Raw genomic sequence first — 14,330 nt, 5'->3', positions numbered from 1 at the left:
TGCATGGATTTGAGCCTGTTTGAGCTTAGACTATTTTGCAGCTTATGTTTAAGCATTTAGTGCATGAGATTAATTGTTGACATTTGTTTGATAGCATACATTGCACAATTTTTAATTCTATTGAATTATAATGAGTACTTTTTGGTAACTTGGAGGAAATCAAGTTACATGGATGAGATAAAATGACAAAAAAGAGAACAAACACTACTTGGTGTCCAAACTAAGGAATCAAAAATGCAATCAAACCTACATCTCTTTTACATATTTTTTAATATATGTTACAAAACTACCTGTAAAATACACAGATATATACTTGCTAGTCTTCATAACCTTCCACAAGCTTTACTCACAACCTACGACTACTCTAAAAACAAATAAATAATTAAATTTAAAACACTGGAGTCACTGAAATTTCTACCAAAGGCACATCTATGAAGATTGCTTTTACCATAAGTGTTCAGAAGTGGGGTGGCAGGGGCGTCTTCACTCATTATACATGTTGACACTTGACATTCACAGAATGTATCAGTATTCAGTCATCGTAATCATCCAACCGACCGAAGCCTCCAAGATCCTCTCTCATTTTCATGCTTGAACGTTGAACTAATCGCACCAATGACTGAACCACCTCTGACACAGGTGGCCGAAATTCTGGCTCAGCCTAATACAAAGAAAGAAGGATGTTGAAATACTTGTAATCAAGTAATGTAATGACAGTTAATTTAAATGCATGTTTGGTTGCACTTCTCCCACCACCCACGTTTATAAGCTACAAAATTAGGTAACATGTTTTATAGTGTGCTAAATGAAGATGCAAAACTGATTTTGACACTATGAATGCTGGAAGTGGAATGTACCCTTTCTGATCTACCATTTATGATTCAACACTATTTATGATATGGCTGTTTTCTAAAAAGTTAACATGTTTTAAAAAAAAAGGCCTATTGAAGAATGTGAAAAAGAATGATTTCGTACCTGAACACAAAGGGCGATAATGTCAGCAAATCGGAAAAGTGATTTAGGAGGGTAAAGTCCCCGCAAGGCAGGGTCCACCATTTTCTCCACCGCATTAATGTCATGAAGCTGCGGGGTAGCCCAACGAACAAGACACTGATCTTGTTTTGGCTTCGAACTGAAGATAAGGAACAAGACAATACAACTTTATTAATCTCAGATATGGAATGTTGTTACATAGAGAGAAATGAATAGAGAATGTAAGCACCTGTCGAAAGGCTTTCGTCCTGTCAAAAGTTCCAGCATGACTACCCCGAAACTGTATACATCACTCTTCAGGGTGTAGGCTAAAGGTTTTGCGCACTCAGGTGCGTTATATCCTGCCCCAAGATTTTGGCTAGTTCGCTGGGAGTAGGAACGAACATGAACAATAAGTTACATGAGCATTTTCATGCAGAAACAAATAAAGGCTATTTTGGGCAGTAAATCATGAGAAACAGGCGAAGTTAAGTAGTACAAAATGAAATCAAATATTTACGAAGCACGAATCATTGTATTTCAACCAATTTTCTATTTTCATACAGGAGGAGTTATTATTAAAATGACAATATAAAGAGCCCGAGTATATGAAACAGGAAAAAGAGAAAATCAGTTGGATACTTTGCGTAGACTTTATAACATTCTCACATTAAATACTGGAATTGAAGAATTTAGTTTGTTACTTTAGATGCAAAACGGTCGCAGAACCAATAGTGAGTCTTCCTTCCTCTTATTTTTCCTGTTTGGATGAATTTCATTTTTCAAATCTTGCAATTGTGTTTTATAGAGAATTACTGGCGTACTGTCACTGTTTTCATTTTAGTTTTTGATGCTACATTTAGCCCAACCTTTGCGGGTGTGTAAGCAGCAGGACAGTTTTGGAAGTTGACTGAAAGTTGAAAACATTTTTATATCTTATTAATATCAAGTGTCAATGGTAAAATTGAATTTTAGCATAACACAATACTATGCTGTGTTGAAATTCAAACAGTCTCACATCGGATACTTTCAAGGAACAATATAACAATATTGTTATAACATTTGGACAAGACAACACCCTCCAATTAAACCCAATACATTCACTCCAACTTATAACAATATTTTGGACTCACGCTTCCAAATCCAATAAGTGGTTTCAGAGCTCAAATGGCCTACGATCCAAAGGCCCCCCAAAAAAATTTTACTAATGTGAATTGACTGAATTCCATGACCTCCGAGACTAGTTCAAACAAAAGCAGCACAAGTCCAAATGTGGCTTCTGCTGCGGTCCGCTTGAGCACAAGCTCATGCCAAACCAGTCTACCTAAAGTGTATTTTAAAGCCAAAAAAGTCTTCTAGAGCCTACCTTTTAATCATTCTCTGTTAGGCCCAATGGTATGCAAGAAAGCCATATTGAACCTTTAGCCCATCAGAACCCAAAGGGTCCCAAGATATGGCAGGTGTATTCTAGAAGGGGGAAGAGAATGGTGACTAATAGTTAGTTAGGGAGAAGGTGACGTGTCATGAGAGAGAGAGAGCTATTGACATCATGTTAGCTATAAGGAGTGAGGAAAGGATTGAGAGGAATCATTCTGTTAGAATCAAGTTAGTGAGAGGAGCAGATTGCATTGTGCATTTCTGTTAAGGAGCCTAGCTCTGGGCAGTTGAAGAGGATTCCATTCTCTTTTTCTGTAAATCATTCTCCATTTCCATTGATAATATAAAGCTCTATTTGTTCTAAATTCCTATATACTGTTACTTCATTTTCTGGTATCTAACAATTTGGTCCGACCTACCGGATACCAAATCGAGAGAGAACCAGTGGATGCCACCGAAAAAGAATCAGCCAGGAACAGTCAAGGTCATGGAAGCAAAGATCGCAACCTTGGAGGAAGAACTTACCGGGATGAAATCGACTCTGATGGCCATGGAGCAAGGACAAGCGGCGCTCCTTGCGTTGTTGGAACGCAACCTGGGGAAAACAACCATCGCCGACGATGGGAACACCGGCGATGGAAGCAGTTCAGGAGCAAGAGCTGGCGACGGATCGGAGAAGGAGATACCAAAGGATGGATCATCGCGTTTGCAGGGAGATGCTCTGGCGGAGTTCCGGCACTCGATGAAAAAGGTGGAACTTCCGATGTTCGACGGCGACGATCCGGCGGGATGGATCTCGCGTGCAGAGGTCTATTTCCGGGTACAAAACACCGCCCCGGAAGTGAAGACCAGTCTTGCACAGCTTAGTATGGATGGTCCCACCATCCATTTCTTCAACTCACTGAGCAACGAAGAAGAAGGCCTCACCTGGGATCGGTTGAAGGAGGCACTCCTTGAACGCTACGGCGAATATGGCGACGACGACATTTACGAACATCTCACGGAGCTCCGGCAGCGAGGATCGGTGGAGGAATACATATCCTCTTTCGAGTATCTCACGGCCCAAATACCCAGATTGCCTGACAAGCAATTCCTTGGGTACTTTCTACATGGTTTGAAGAGAGAAATCAGAGGACGAGTGAGGAGTTTAGTAACGATTGGAGATCCAAATCGCTTGAAGGTTCTGCAGATAGCTCGAGCTGTGGAGAGGGAGACGATGGGTGATTCTGGATCGGGTTATGTTCGACAACCCAGATCCGGGTATGGGTCGACCCGAACCAACAATCAGGGGTCCAGTAAAGGATCCGACTGGGTTTTTGTTAAGCAGGGGAAGGAAGGGACCACAGGCCCAAGCAACAACAACAAAGGAACCAATAATGGGCCCAGAGTGGATAAACCGGCCCAGATGGATAGAAAAAGAGGAAATCCACGTGACAGAGGCTTTACTCATTTATCCTACAATGAGCTGATGGATCGGAGGCAAAAGGGGCTTTGTTTCAAGTGTGGAGGGGCCTACCACCCAATGCATCAATGCCCTGATAGACAATTAAGAGTTCTGCTGATGGAGGAAGATGACGACAAAGATGCTGAGGGAAAATTGATAGCTATTGAGGTAGAAGATGAAGAGGATGAGAATGAGGGAGAGATGAGCATGATAAGTCTGTGTCAGATGGGCCAGGAAGAAGGACACAAACTGCAAACCATCAAATTGCGAGGAACAATTCAAGGGGTTCCCATTTTGATCTTGGTGGAGAGTGGAGCGACTCATAATTTCATTTCCCAGACGCTGGTGCACAAGCTAAGTTGGCAAGTGGTGGACACACCTCCCATGCGCATTACATTGGGGGATGGTTTTTGCTCAAGAACCCGTGGTAAATGCACCAAGCTGCAGGTAAAAGTAGAGGACATTCCCTTTGTGACTGATGCACAATTGTTTGAGATGGGAGTTGTGGATCTTGTATTAGGAATTGAATGGTTGAGAACTCTGGGAGACATGATTGTGAACTGGGCAAGGAAAACGATGAGTTTCTGGCATAACCATGAGTGGGTCACTTTAAGGGGTTTGGATGAGGGGTTAGAGTCCATGGAAACTCTACAAAGTGTCATTGGCAAATCCCACCCTCATTTGAGGAAGTGGGGGAAGGAAAGTCAGAACCAAGGAATGTATTCTGCACTTGAGGCTGAGAAGCTGCAGGAACTTGAAGGGTTGCTGGAAGAATATGGAGACATTTTCCAGAAACCAATGGGACTTCCGCCAAGGAGAGACAAGGAGCATGTAATTACTCTGAGGGAAGAAGAAGGAGCAGTTAATGTCAGACCCTATAGGTATCCCCACCATCACAAGAATGAAATAGAAAAGCAAGTCCAAGAGATGCTGGAAACAGGGATAATTAGACACAGTACGAGTTCATTTTCAAGTCCTGTGATCTTGGTAAAGAAGAAGGATGATTCTTGGAGGATGTGTGTTGATTATAGAGCCCTCAACAAGGCTACTGTCCCAGACAAATTCCCAATTCCAGTGATAGAGGAATTGTTGGATGAGTTGCATGGAGGAAAATATTTCTCAAAGCTGGACTTGAAGTCAGGCTACCACCAAGTAAGGGTGAGAGAGGAAGATATCCATAAAACAGCCTTCAGGACTCATGAGGGTCACTATGAATTTTTAGTGATGCCTTTTGGACTCATGAATGCACCATCAACATTCCAAAGTTTAATGAATGAGGTATTTCGTCCATTTATGCGAAAATTTGTTCTAGTGTTTTTTGATGACATCTTGGTATATAGTAGGGATTGGCAAACCCATCAAGAGCATCTCAGAACTGTCCTTTCCACTTTGAGAACTCAAGGTTTGGTGGCTAATAAGAAGAAATGTCTGTTTGGGAAGCAATCTGTAGAATACTTGGGACACTTGATTTCTGGAGATGGAGTAGCAGTAGATCCCAACAAGGTAAGCAGTGTTATGGCTTGGCCTGTCCCAAAGAATGTAAAAGGGGTTAGGGGGTTTTTGGGCCTCACCGGGTATTACAGAAAATTTATTAGAGATTATGGCAAGATAGCCAGACCTCTCACTGACCTCACAAAAAAAGAAGCTTTCAAGTGGAATGAACAAGCTCAAGTTGCCTTTGATGCTCTTAAGGAGAAATTGACTACTTCCCCAGTCTTGGCTTTACCAAATTTTGCTAAAGAATTTGTAATTGAATGTGATGCATCTGGAGGAGGGTTGGGAGCAATTTTGATGCAAGATAAAAGGCCTATAGCTTACTTCAGCAAGGCACTGGGAGTTAGGAATCTCACAAAGTCAGCTTATGAAAAAGAATTGATGGCAGTGGTTCTAGCAATACAACACTGGAGACCTTATTTGTTGGGAAGGAGATTCAAGGTAACCACTGATCAGAAAAGTCTCAAAGATTTGTTGCAACAAAAAATAATTACAGTAGAACAACAAAACTGGGCAGCAAAGCTTTTGGGATTTGATTTTGACATTTGTTATAAGCCTGGGAAGTTGAATAGGGGAGCTGATGCCCTTTCTCGAATCAATGAGTCAGGGGAATTCAAACAAATTGTCACCAGTGTGAGATGGGACAGTAAACAAGATTTGTTATCAGAAATTGCACAAGATCCTGAGATACAGCAAATTATCAAGGATATTCAGGAGGGAAAAGAAGTGAAGTCAGGGTACACCTTGGAGCAAGGAATTTTATTGTATGGTGGGAGATTGGTCATTCCTCGAGGGTCTTCTTTGATCCCTGAGTTATTGGCTGAATTCCATGAAACACCCCAAGGAGGCCATTCAGGATTTTATAGAACTTACAGAAGAATTGCAGCCAATGTGTATTGGGTAGGCATGAAGGGTTCAGTTCAGGACTTTGTCAAGAAATGTGATATTTGCCAAAGGCAAAAATACATGGCTAGCTCCCCAGCTGGACTTTTGCAACCCTTGCCAATTCCTAATCAAATTTGGGAAGATATTTCCATGGATTTCATAACAGGATTACCCAAATCCAAAGGTTATGAAGCTGTGTTGGTGGTAGTCGACAGGTTGTCCAAGTTCTCTCATTTTGTACCTCTCAAGCACCCCTATACAGCAAAGGTGATAGCTGACATATTTGTGAGAGAGGTGGTGAGGCTTCATGGTGTGCCCTTATCCATTGTGAGTGACAGGGATCCTTTGTTCATGAGTAACTTTTGGAAGGAGCTCTTTAAAATGCAAGGAACCAAGTTGAAGATGAGCACTGCCTACCATCCAGAGTCTGATGGACAAACTGAGGTAGTAAATAGGTGTCTTGAAACCTATTTGAGGTGCTTCATTGCTGATCAGCCAAAATCTTGGGCACATTGGGTTCCTTGGGCTGAGTATTGGTATAATACGAGTTATCATGTATCCACAGGGCAAACACCATTCGAAATAGTGTATGGGAGACCACCACCAGTTATTACTCGCTGGGTACAAGGAGAAGTCAAGGTTGAAGCAGTGCAAAGGGAGCTTGTGGAGCGTGATGAAGCAATAAGACAACTCAGGCAACACCTTTTGAGGGCTCAAGACCGAATGAAGCACTTTGCGGACAAAAAGAGATGTGACCGCAGCTTTGAAATAGGTGAATGGGTCTTTGTTAAGCTCAGGGCCCACCGTCAGAACTCTGTGGTAGCAAGAATTAATGCCAAACTTGCTGCACGATACTATGGTCCTTACCCGGTGGTCGCAAGAGTTGGAGCTGTAGCATATCAGTTGCAATTGCCTACTGGTTCTCGAGTACACCCAGTTTTTCATGTGTCCTTACTAAAGAAGGCAGTAGGCAACTACCACAAGGCGGAAGATTTGCCAGACTTAGAAGGCGAAAAGGGGGTTGTGATTGAACCTGAAGCCATTTTGGCCAAGCGTACAGTGACAGTACAAGGGGAACAGATACAACAGCTTTTAGTTCAGTGGAAGGGACAAGGCTTGGATGAAGCTACATGGGAAGACCTGATTACCATTAAGAGTCAGTTTCCATCTTTTAGCCTTGAGGACAAGGCTCAGGCAAATGGACGGGGTATTGTTAGGCCCAATGGTATGCAAGAAAGCCATATTGAACCTTTAGCCCATCAGAACCCAAAGGGTCCCAAGATATGGCAGGTGTATTCTAGAAGGGGGAAGAGAATGGTGACTAATAGTTAGTTAGGGAGAAGGTGACGTGTCATGAGAGAGAGAGAGCTATTGACATCAGGTTAGCTATAAGGAGTGAGGAAAGGATTGAGAGGAATCATTCTGTTAGAATCAAGTTAGTGAGAGGAGCAGATTGCATTGTGCATTTCTGTTAAGGAGCCTAGCTCTGGGCAGTTGAAGAGGATTCCATTCTCTTTTTCTGTAAATCATTCTCCATTTCCATTGATAATATAAAGCTCTATTTGTTCTAAATTCCTATATACTGTTACTTCATTTTCTGGTATCTAACATTCTCCTTTCCAGAAATGTTAAAAATTATATCAAAATTCCATAGTGGCTGTAAAGAAAAAAGGACATAAGTATACAATACTTTCGGAGAGAAAAACAAGAAAAACCTGGTGGAAGGAAGCCAAACCATAGTCTGAGAGACGGGGATTCAGATCCGTGTCAAGCAAAATATTGGAGGACTTGATATTCTTGTGAATTATAGTTGGAGAACAAATTTCATGTAGGTACCTGAATCATAAACGAATGGCATTAATGATATTTAAATGCAATCGATGTAAAATAAAGACTTGTATTTTGAACAAAGATCCATCATGGAATTGAGTCTAATATCATCATACAATACTGAATTTAACTTGAAAAATCATGAAGTTGTGCAACTCAAAAAAATGATTATTTGAATTTATATAAATAATTGTATTATTAAGCAATTTCATTCTTGCACAAATCTATAATCCATTAACATTTTTTTTAAATAAAAGAGTTTTTAATATTGTTGTGATCAAATAGACATACAGTCACAACAACAAAAAAAGGAATTGGCATTCCTATCTAGAAAGAATGCTGTATGCAACAATGGTTGAAGTGGACTGCTTTTCTGGTCCATATATTAACACAATATAAGCATATCTATATGCGGGACTACATTTCCATACAGTCATAACAGCTATGTCAAAAAATGAAAGTAACAATATTGTAGATATAGACTAACTCAACAGCCCGAGCGGTTCCCAATGCAATTCTGACTCTGGTGTTCCAAGTTAGTGGTTTGCTGAAGTCATCTGATAAGTGTAAAAAGTCATGGAGAGAGCCGTTTCTGTAGTAATCATATATTAAGATGTGCTCCTGTTCTGAACAATAACCAACAAGCTCAGCAATATTTGGATGGTGAAGTTTGCAGATGCTTGAAACAATCTGAGAGAACTCCTCTGGACGACTACCATTAACAAGTGAAGAGTTGAATTTTTTTACAGCCAATACCTGATAGAAAAAGGTTGATGGTAAAGATTTCCCTCAGTTTAAAGTAAATTTTTATTGTTTTTAATTTAATTGCAGCTAAAATCTTCAAAAGCCATGCCTGACTCAAGGCTGCAAGGCAGATTACAGAGGAGTGTCATATATGCATTTGCATTTTCTTTGGAAAGACATATGGCTTATTGGTGCTGCTTAACTGGTTTTATACATTTATGAATTTTAGTGCACTTACAAATACTATAGTGTCCATGGCTAGTTCAAACTAAAGCTCAATCATAGATTAGTTTAACAGAAATTACCTTTCCATCTGCATATTTTGCTCGATAAACACACCCAATGGATCCTTCACCTAGAAGTCGACCAGAGGCAAAATTAGCAGTACCAGTCTGCAACTCTGACAATGAAAACGGAATACAACGGACAGATGTGCTTCTTTTAGAATTTAGACGATTGGCAAACTCATTATCATTATAGGATTGCACACAATCAGAGACTGATGACCTAACACCAATTGATGGTGTTTTTTGCAAAGTCTTTATGTCAATTGTAGTCGAATCGAATGTGGAATCCAATGACTTAAATCCTGTCACCAATAACATATGAAATCAGTTACGTGATATATCAACTCCATATTGGCCATTGCCACAATGTGGAAAATTGATTCAACACCTTATATATGGAGGTAACAATTCTCTTTTTAACAAGACATTGAAAGCTTGTCAAGGATCAACACTTCCAAAATTTAAGAACTGTGCAATTCCACAAATAGATTTTATCCTTAACAAGGCTAATCATTGAGTCATTAGAATTTACATACCATGTTATAGATCTTCTAGTCATAAAATCAGTGAATTTCTGCCATCATTACCTAAACTAGTGTGAGGATGATGGGCCATTGACTCGTTATTGGAGAAGATGGTTGTTATTGAAGAAGGATAGGCCTAATAATGATAAGGGCCTACATGTGTATGAGAGGAGGAAAAGGGATTGTATGGGGGCAATGAAGAAAATGGAGGATTAGGGAGCAAGGAAATGGAGGAACTGGATGGAGGAGAGAGGGAAGAATATAACAGGATGGGCAGGTCAAATATGAGTAGTGGGGCAAGGGATTCAGCAATCATGGGGGAAGAGCGAGAAAGTATTATATAAGGGGGTGCAGAGAAGGAGGGAATAGCAGGGAATTTAAGACAGATTGTAGGTTGGCATGGGAAGGAATGCCAATTGCCACACCTTAGTGTTCTTTTTCTTTTTTTCCCTATTTTTCTTATTTGTTGTTTCTTGTTTCCATAGGATTCCCCTTTGTTGTGAAGAGCTGAGCTATCTTCATTACATAAATAATATTCTGTGAATTTCAGTATTATTGTCTTAAGTCATGATGACAAGAGGGAGCGCTTAATTCTATATTCAAACTCCCAAAAAAAGATGAAAAAGAAAAGGAAAACGAAATCTGCTTCCAACCTAAATAAAGACAGTTAGTTGTCAACAACAGATACTATCTATCTACATTCACTTTTTTCACCAAAGGTATATTTTAGAATATAGGTGTAGCAAAATTACTATAAAAATTTCAACACAACAAAAAGGAAAATAATTTGGCTGCATAAGGAATAAGAATCATATGAAGCCATGAAAAACAGAAAGCACTACAAAATTTGTGAATAACAAAACCTACCTTTGTATTCTTTGCTTACATCATCACCCGAATCTTTGCATAACTCCTGCGATGCAAGGGGTGTAAAGGATCTGTGCTGGCTGTGCCTCTCTTCATCGATAAAATGTGAAGAAGGTAAAGATGACCTTCTTCTTTTAGAAAGAGCAACAACAACTATAATTACTGCCAGCACACCAAAAGCTATGCCTGCTATAACTACTCCACTAATAACAGACGATCCACCCTTTTTCTCATGATGCTTGATAGGAGGTGTACCAGGAGGAGGAGGTGGTGCTTGTCCAGTTGACCAAGAATTTCCTCCAGTTCTTTGGAATTTACAATACAATGTTAGAGAAACAACCTTAATAAAGCATCCATCAACAGAAGAGTATACACAGTACTTACTGCAAGCTGTCTATTTCCTTTAACTCTTCAGGGATCCAACCAGTAAATTTGTTATTTTCAACATTCCTGTTAAAATAAAAATAGTAATGAAGTTAATTTATTAATAGTCAGTTTCGTGGAAGAGAAAATCCGATTCACTATCTATTCTTGGTATAGCTATCATTCTTTCCATAGATTCCATTATGAATTCACATTTTGAAATTTTAAAAAAACTGACTCTTCAAGTTAAAAAGAAATCAAATTTGTCTTTAGCAAAGTGATTCATAAATTGACTACTTGATTTGGACATTTTACTCGACATTATTCATAGTTTTATGCAAAAAATAATATTGAAATGAATAAATAACCCCATACTCATACATAAATATGCTATAGATTCACATCTAGATTATCCAAAACATATTATTTAGGTGCCCACCGCCGCACTGCAAGTCTAGAGAGTCAAATATTGAAGATACTTAGACATTTTATAGGGGGGAGGGATGGAAAATCAGTCTCTAAGGTGGGTAAACATGAACTTACAAGTCTTCAAGCGGGAGGCTGGCAAGGACATTTATTGAACCGGAGAATTGATTGTTTTGCAGATGCCTGTACAAGGATAAATACAAGTTAGCAGTGAAGGAGTCGACTAGGGTACATGTGAGTGTGTGTATTCCTTGACAATGACAATGGCTCATTTCTTACAACTTCTTGATGCTTTTGAGTGATTTAAGACTCTGAGGCAGGTTTCCTGACATTGAATTGAATGATACATCCCTGTATTGTTATTCAATGATTAGCAGTTAATAAAATTTTAACGTCTGAAGAAACTTAACAATCGTATACTAGGAGGGGGAAAAAGTGATATACTTCAGTTGCAAATACATACACAGAAGCACCATTTTCATAGTATAAAAACAAACATGCCGGCAGTTTAATATGAAGTAAATATAGCATGTATTGTTCAAGGGGTATTGATGCTTTTCTGAAAGGGAGTCATTACACACGCACAGAGGAAAAAATATCCTCAAAAGCTTCATATAATAGTACATTAAAGTTTAAAAAAACAGATGTGTTTCTGAAACAGAACAATTCAAAGTAAAAATGTATCATTGCCCGAGCAAGAATGATGTGTTCACATAGTTTTTCACATGCCATATCGCAAAATTATTTAATATATGGCTAAAACCAGGTTCGTAATAATAGCTTCCACCTTTAGCCCAATTAAATGCCAAAATCAGCTACAGTAAGATATGGTCACACTTACAGTTCTTTGAGTTTAGTGAGCTTCGCAAACATATCTCCCAACTGGTTATTGAGCCGATTATGAGCAAGATTTCTGCATATATAATATGTTGAGAAACAAAAGAAAGTTCTGAGAAAATTATGGAAAAAAAAATAGAAAGTCAGTTTGCTTACAGGTGGTTGAGGTCACTCATTTGAGAAAAGGAATAGGGCATACTTCCGGTGAAGCCATTGTTAGAAAGATCTCTGCATGACCAGATAACAGAATTATTGATGACAAAATATGATGCCAATTAAATGCAAGTTATCTAGAAGAAGAAAACTCGTCAACAGATAACATTTCTTTTACCTTCCATTAAAATAAAGGAGAATGAATCCAAACATCTTCAATGAATAATATTAGGAAGCACTTAAAATTTTAGGCAATATTATTTAAACAGATATTCAAACCTTGAAAACTTAAATTCATATTCACTGATAGCTTACAAATATACGCAAATCCGCAATCCACCTAATTGGAGGAACAAGTTCAAAACTCTTAAACAAGATTAATATATGGAAACTTATTACTATGAAGAACCAATTACACTGAAGGCTTAAGCTATTAGACGTTAATCCATGAATGGACTTAAACATAAACACAATCATGACATGGAGTCTTAGGTTTTTTAGCTTGGAGTCTGAAACCACCATATTTTGAGCTGAAATCTATCATAATTTAATTAGAACAATGGGATGGTAAGGATCCAACTCATAATCACTTGGATACCGTGTCAAGAATTAGTCATCCTATAAGCTTGTTAGGTGGTGTTACATTTTCGGAGTAATGAGTTATAATGGAAGCATTGTACTTGACATCACTATATGAACGTAAATTGTTACTAAGATGACTTACATGAAACGAGCTTTTGGAGGAAGTTGATACGGTATATCACCCTTTAGGTTGTTGTTGCTCAAATCACTGCACTAAGAAAAATCAATGCATGACATTCAAGTGGTATTCCCTCATTATCAATAAAAGTAAAACTAAAAATGAAAAAGAAAGGAGGAGTCTATTTGAAGATCTGGGCCTCACAAGTAGGTAACCGATGTTAAGCTCGCCAACTGGTAACCCATTGATCCAGAAAGATCCATGTCAGATAAATTTCTGTCAAAGTAAAAAACAATTTAGAATTCCTCAAACTCTTAAGTAAAAAAGATCTTGCAATATCCTGGGAAGGGTTCACTTACTCTGAAAGTAACTTTTGTCATACTCATTCCATTTAATAACTTGCCCAAGTAATTTCAATTTAACATGTATTATACTTTTTAAAATTGAAGTAAATGTTAACTAAATAACAATGTCCAATTTATCTAAAATTTGGTGTTCAGGTAATATCACAAAATTCAATTGAGTTATTTAATGGAGTAGTAGCATGTTCGAATTCCTACCATAATTGATTTCAAACCCAAAATCAATTCTATGGCAGTGCTAGAATTGAATTTGAGGAAAGAAAAACTTTCAAACATGCTATAAGTATGATTAGAGTTATTAGATTTGTTAATAGAATTTGGGAGACCTGACTCAACCGAAAAGCTAGCTCAAGAGTTGAGGGTTGCTCTACCCGTTAAAAAGCTATGACATTCTCTAGCCAATGTGAGACTTCTAACATTTGTGGAGTAAAAGGAAAAATGAAATGTGTAATATATCTATAATCTATTATAGATGAAAAGGTTAAAGGCAATATATTATATACATTTCAGTGACAGATGAGCCAGAGCATTTGATTCCTTCCCATGAGTCACCACAAGGATCACCTCCACTTGATTTCCAGCCACTGAGTTGCTTAGGCGAATTTAAGCTCGAAAACATCACATTTAGGGCTGCAACTGCATAGCATCATTAAGCACAATAATTAGAATTTGAAACATGAACAATGAATTAAATTGAATGATTCATTATGATGTTGCAATTGCAGAAAACCTACCATCTTGGGAGGAGGTTTTGCAATGAACTGCGGCGGTTGCGACCGCGAGCAAAGCAATCCACAACCTGGCGAGGTTGTGGTGCATGTTGGAGGAGAAAGGGGTATTAAGACAAGAGGGAAAAAGCGAGGAAAGAAAATTGGAAGAAGAAAATCAAAGAGAAAGCAAGGAGAAGAAGAATGCAGCATGAACCAACACATTTTGGGAAGGGAAATGGTTTGTTTGAAAGGTGTTTTTGTGTTTGGCTAAATTTAGGAGGGAGAAGAAGAAGGGAAGGAAACATATGCTAAAAATGGTGGAAAGAAAACAACAAGGGTTAGTAGTGCCATATAC

At 38.7% G+C, this 14,330-nt stretch overlaps 1 protein-coding gene across 2 annotated transcripts; it reads right to left on the bottom strand.

The window, feature by feature from the left end:
* Window positions 1-14,330, bottom strand: LOC130745628 (protein STRUBBELIG-RECEPTOR FAMILY 5-like). Of its 2 annotated transcripts, XM_057597982.1 has the most exons (16): window positions 14,000-14,330; window positions 13,769-13,901; window positions 13,108-13,179; window positions 12,928-12,993; window positions 12,207-12,278; window positions 12,055-12,126; window positions 11,493-11,564; window positions 11,331-11,396; window positions 10,809-10,874; window positions 10,425-10,729; window positions 9,052-9,335; window positions 8,490-8,758; window positions 7,888-8,008; window positions 1,223-1,359; window positions 976-1,132; window positions 1-661 (listed from the first exon to the last, which is right to left on the bottom strand). In XM_057597982.1, the coding sequence occupies exons 1-16, from the start codon at window positions 14,082-14,084 to the stop codon at window positions 533-535; spliced, it is 2,106 nt and encodes a 701-aa protein (XP_057453965.1). In that variant the 5' UTR covers window positions 14,085-14,330; the 3' UTR covers window positions 1-532. The 2 variants fall into 2 exon arrangements, with proteins under 2 accessions (XP_057453965.1, XP_057453966.1); XM_057597983.1 differs by lacking the exon at window positions 14,000-14,330 and having other exon boundaries at window positions 2-661; window positions 12,928-12,998; window positions 13,769-13,835.

The sequence above is a fragment of the Lotus japonicus genome, chromosome 3 (genome assembly GCF_012489685.1).
Source record: "Lotus japonicus ecotype B-129 chromosome 3, LjGifu_v1.2".
NCBI classification, from domain to species: domain Eukaryota; kingdom Viridiplantae; phylum Streptophyta; class Magnoliopsida; order Fabales; family Fabaceae; genus Lotus; species Lotus japonicus.
The sequence above is the reverse complement of the archived record's forward strand: the minus strand, read 5'-3'. Positions and strand labels throughout refer to the sequence as shown.

Bases quoted from the DNA above. Each gene is read 5' to 3' on its own strand.
- LOC130745628 (XM_057597982.1), bottom strand. From the start codon at position 14,084: ATGCACCACAACCTCGCCAGGTTGTGGATTGCTTTGCTCGCGGTCGCA. The intron at 8,759-9,051 runs GTAATTTCTGTT...TTTTTCTATCAG, and splicing joins CAAAATATGCAGATGGAAAG to GTATTGGCTGTAAAAAAATT. The intron at 8,009-8,489 runs GTTAGTCTATAT...TTTATGATTCAG, and splicing joins GGAACCGCTCGGGCTGTTGA to GTACCTACATGAAATTTGTT.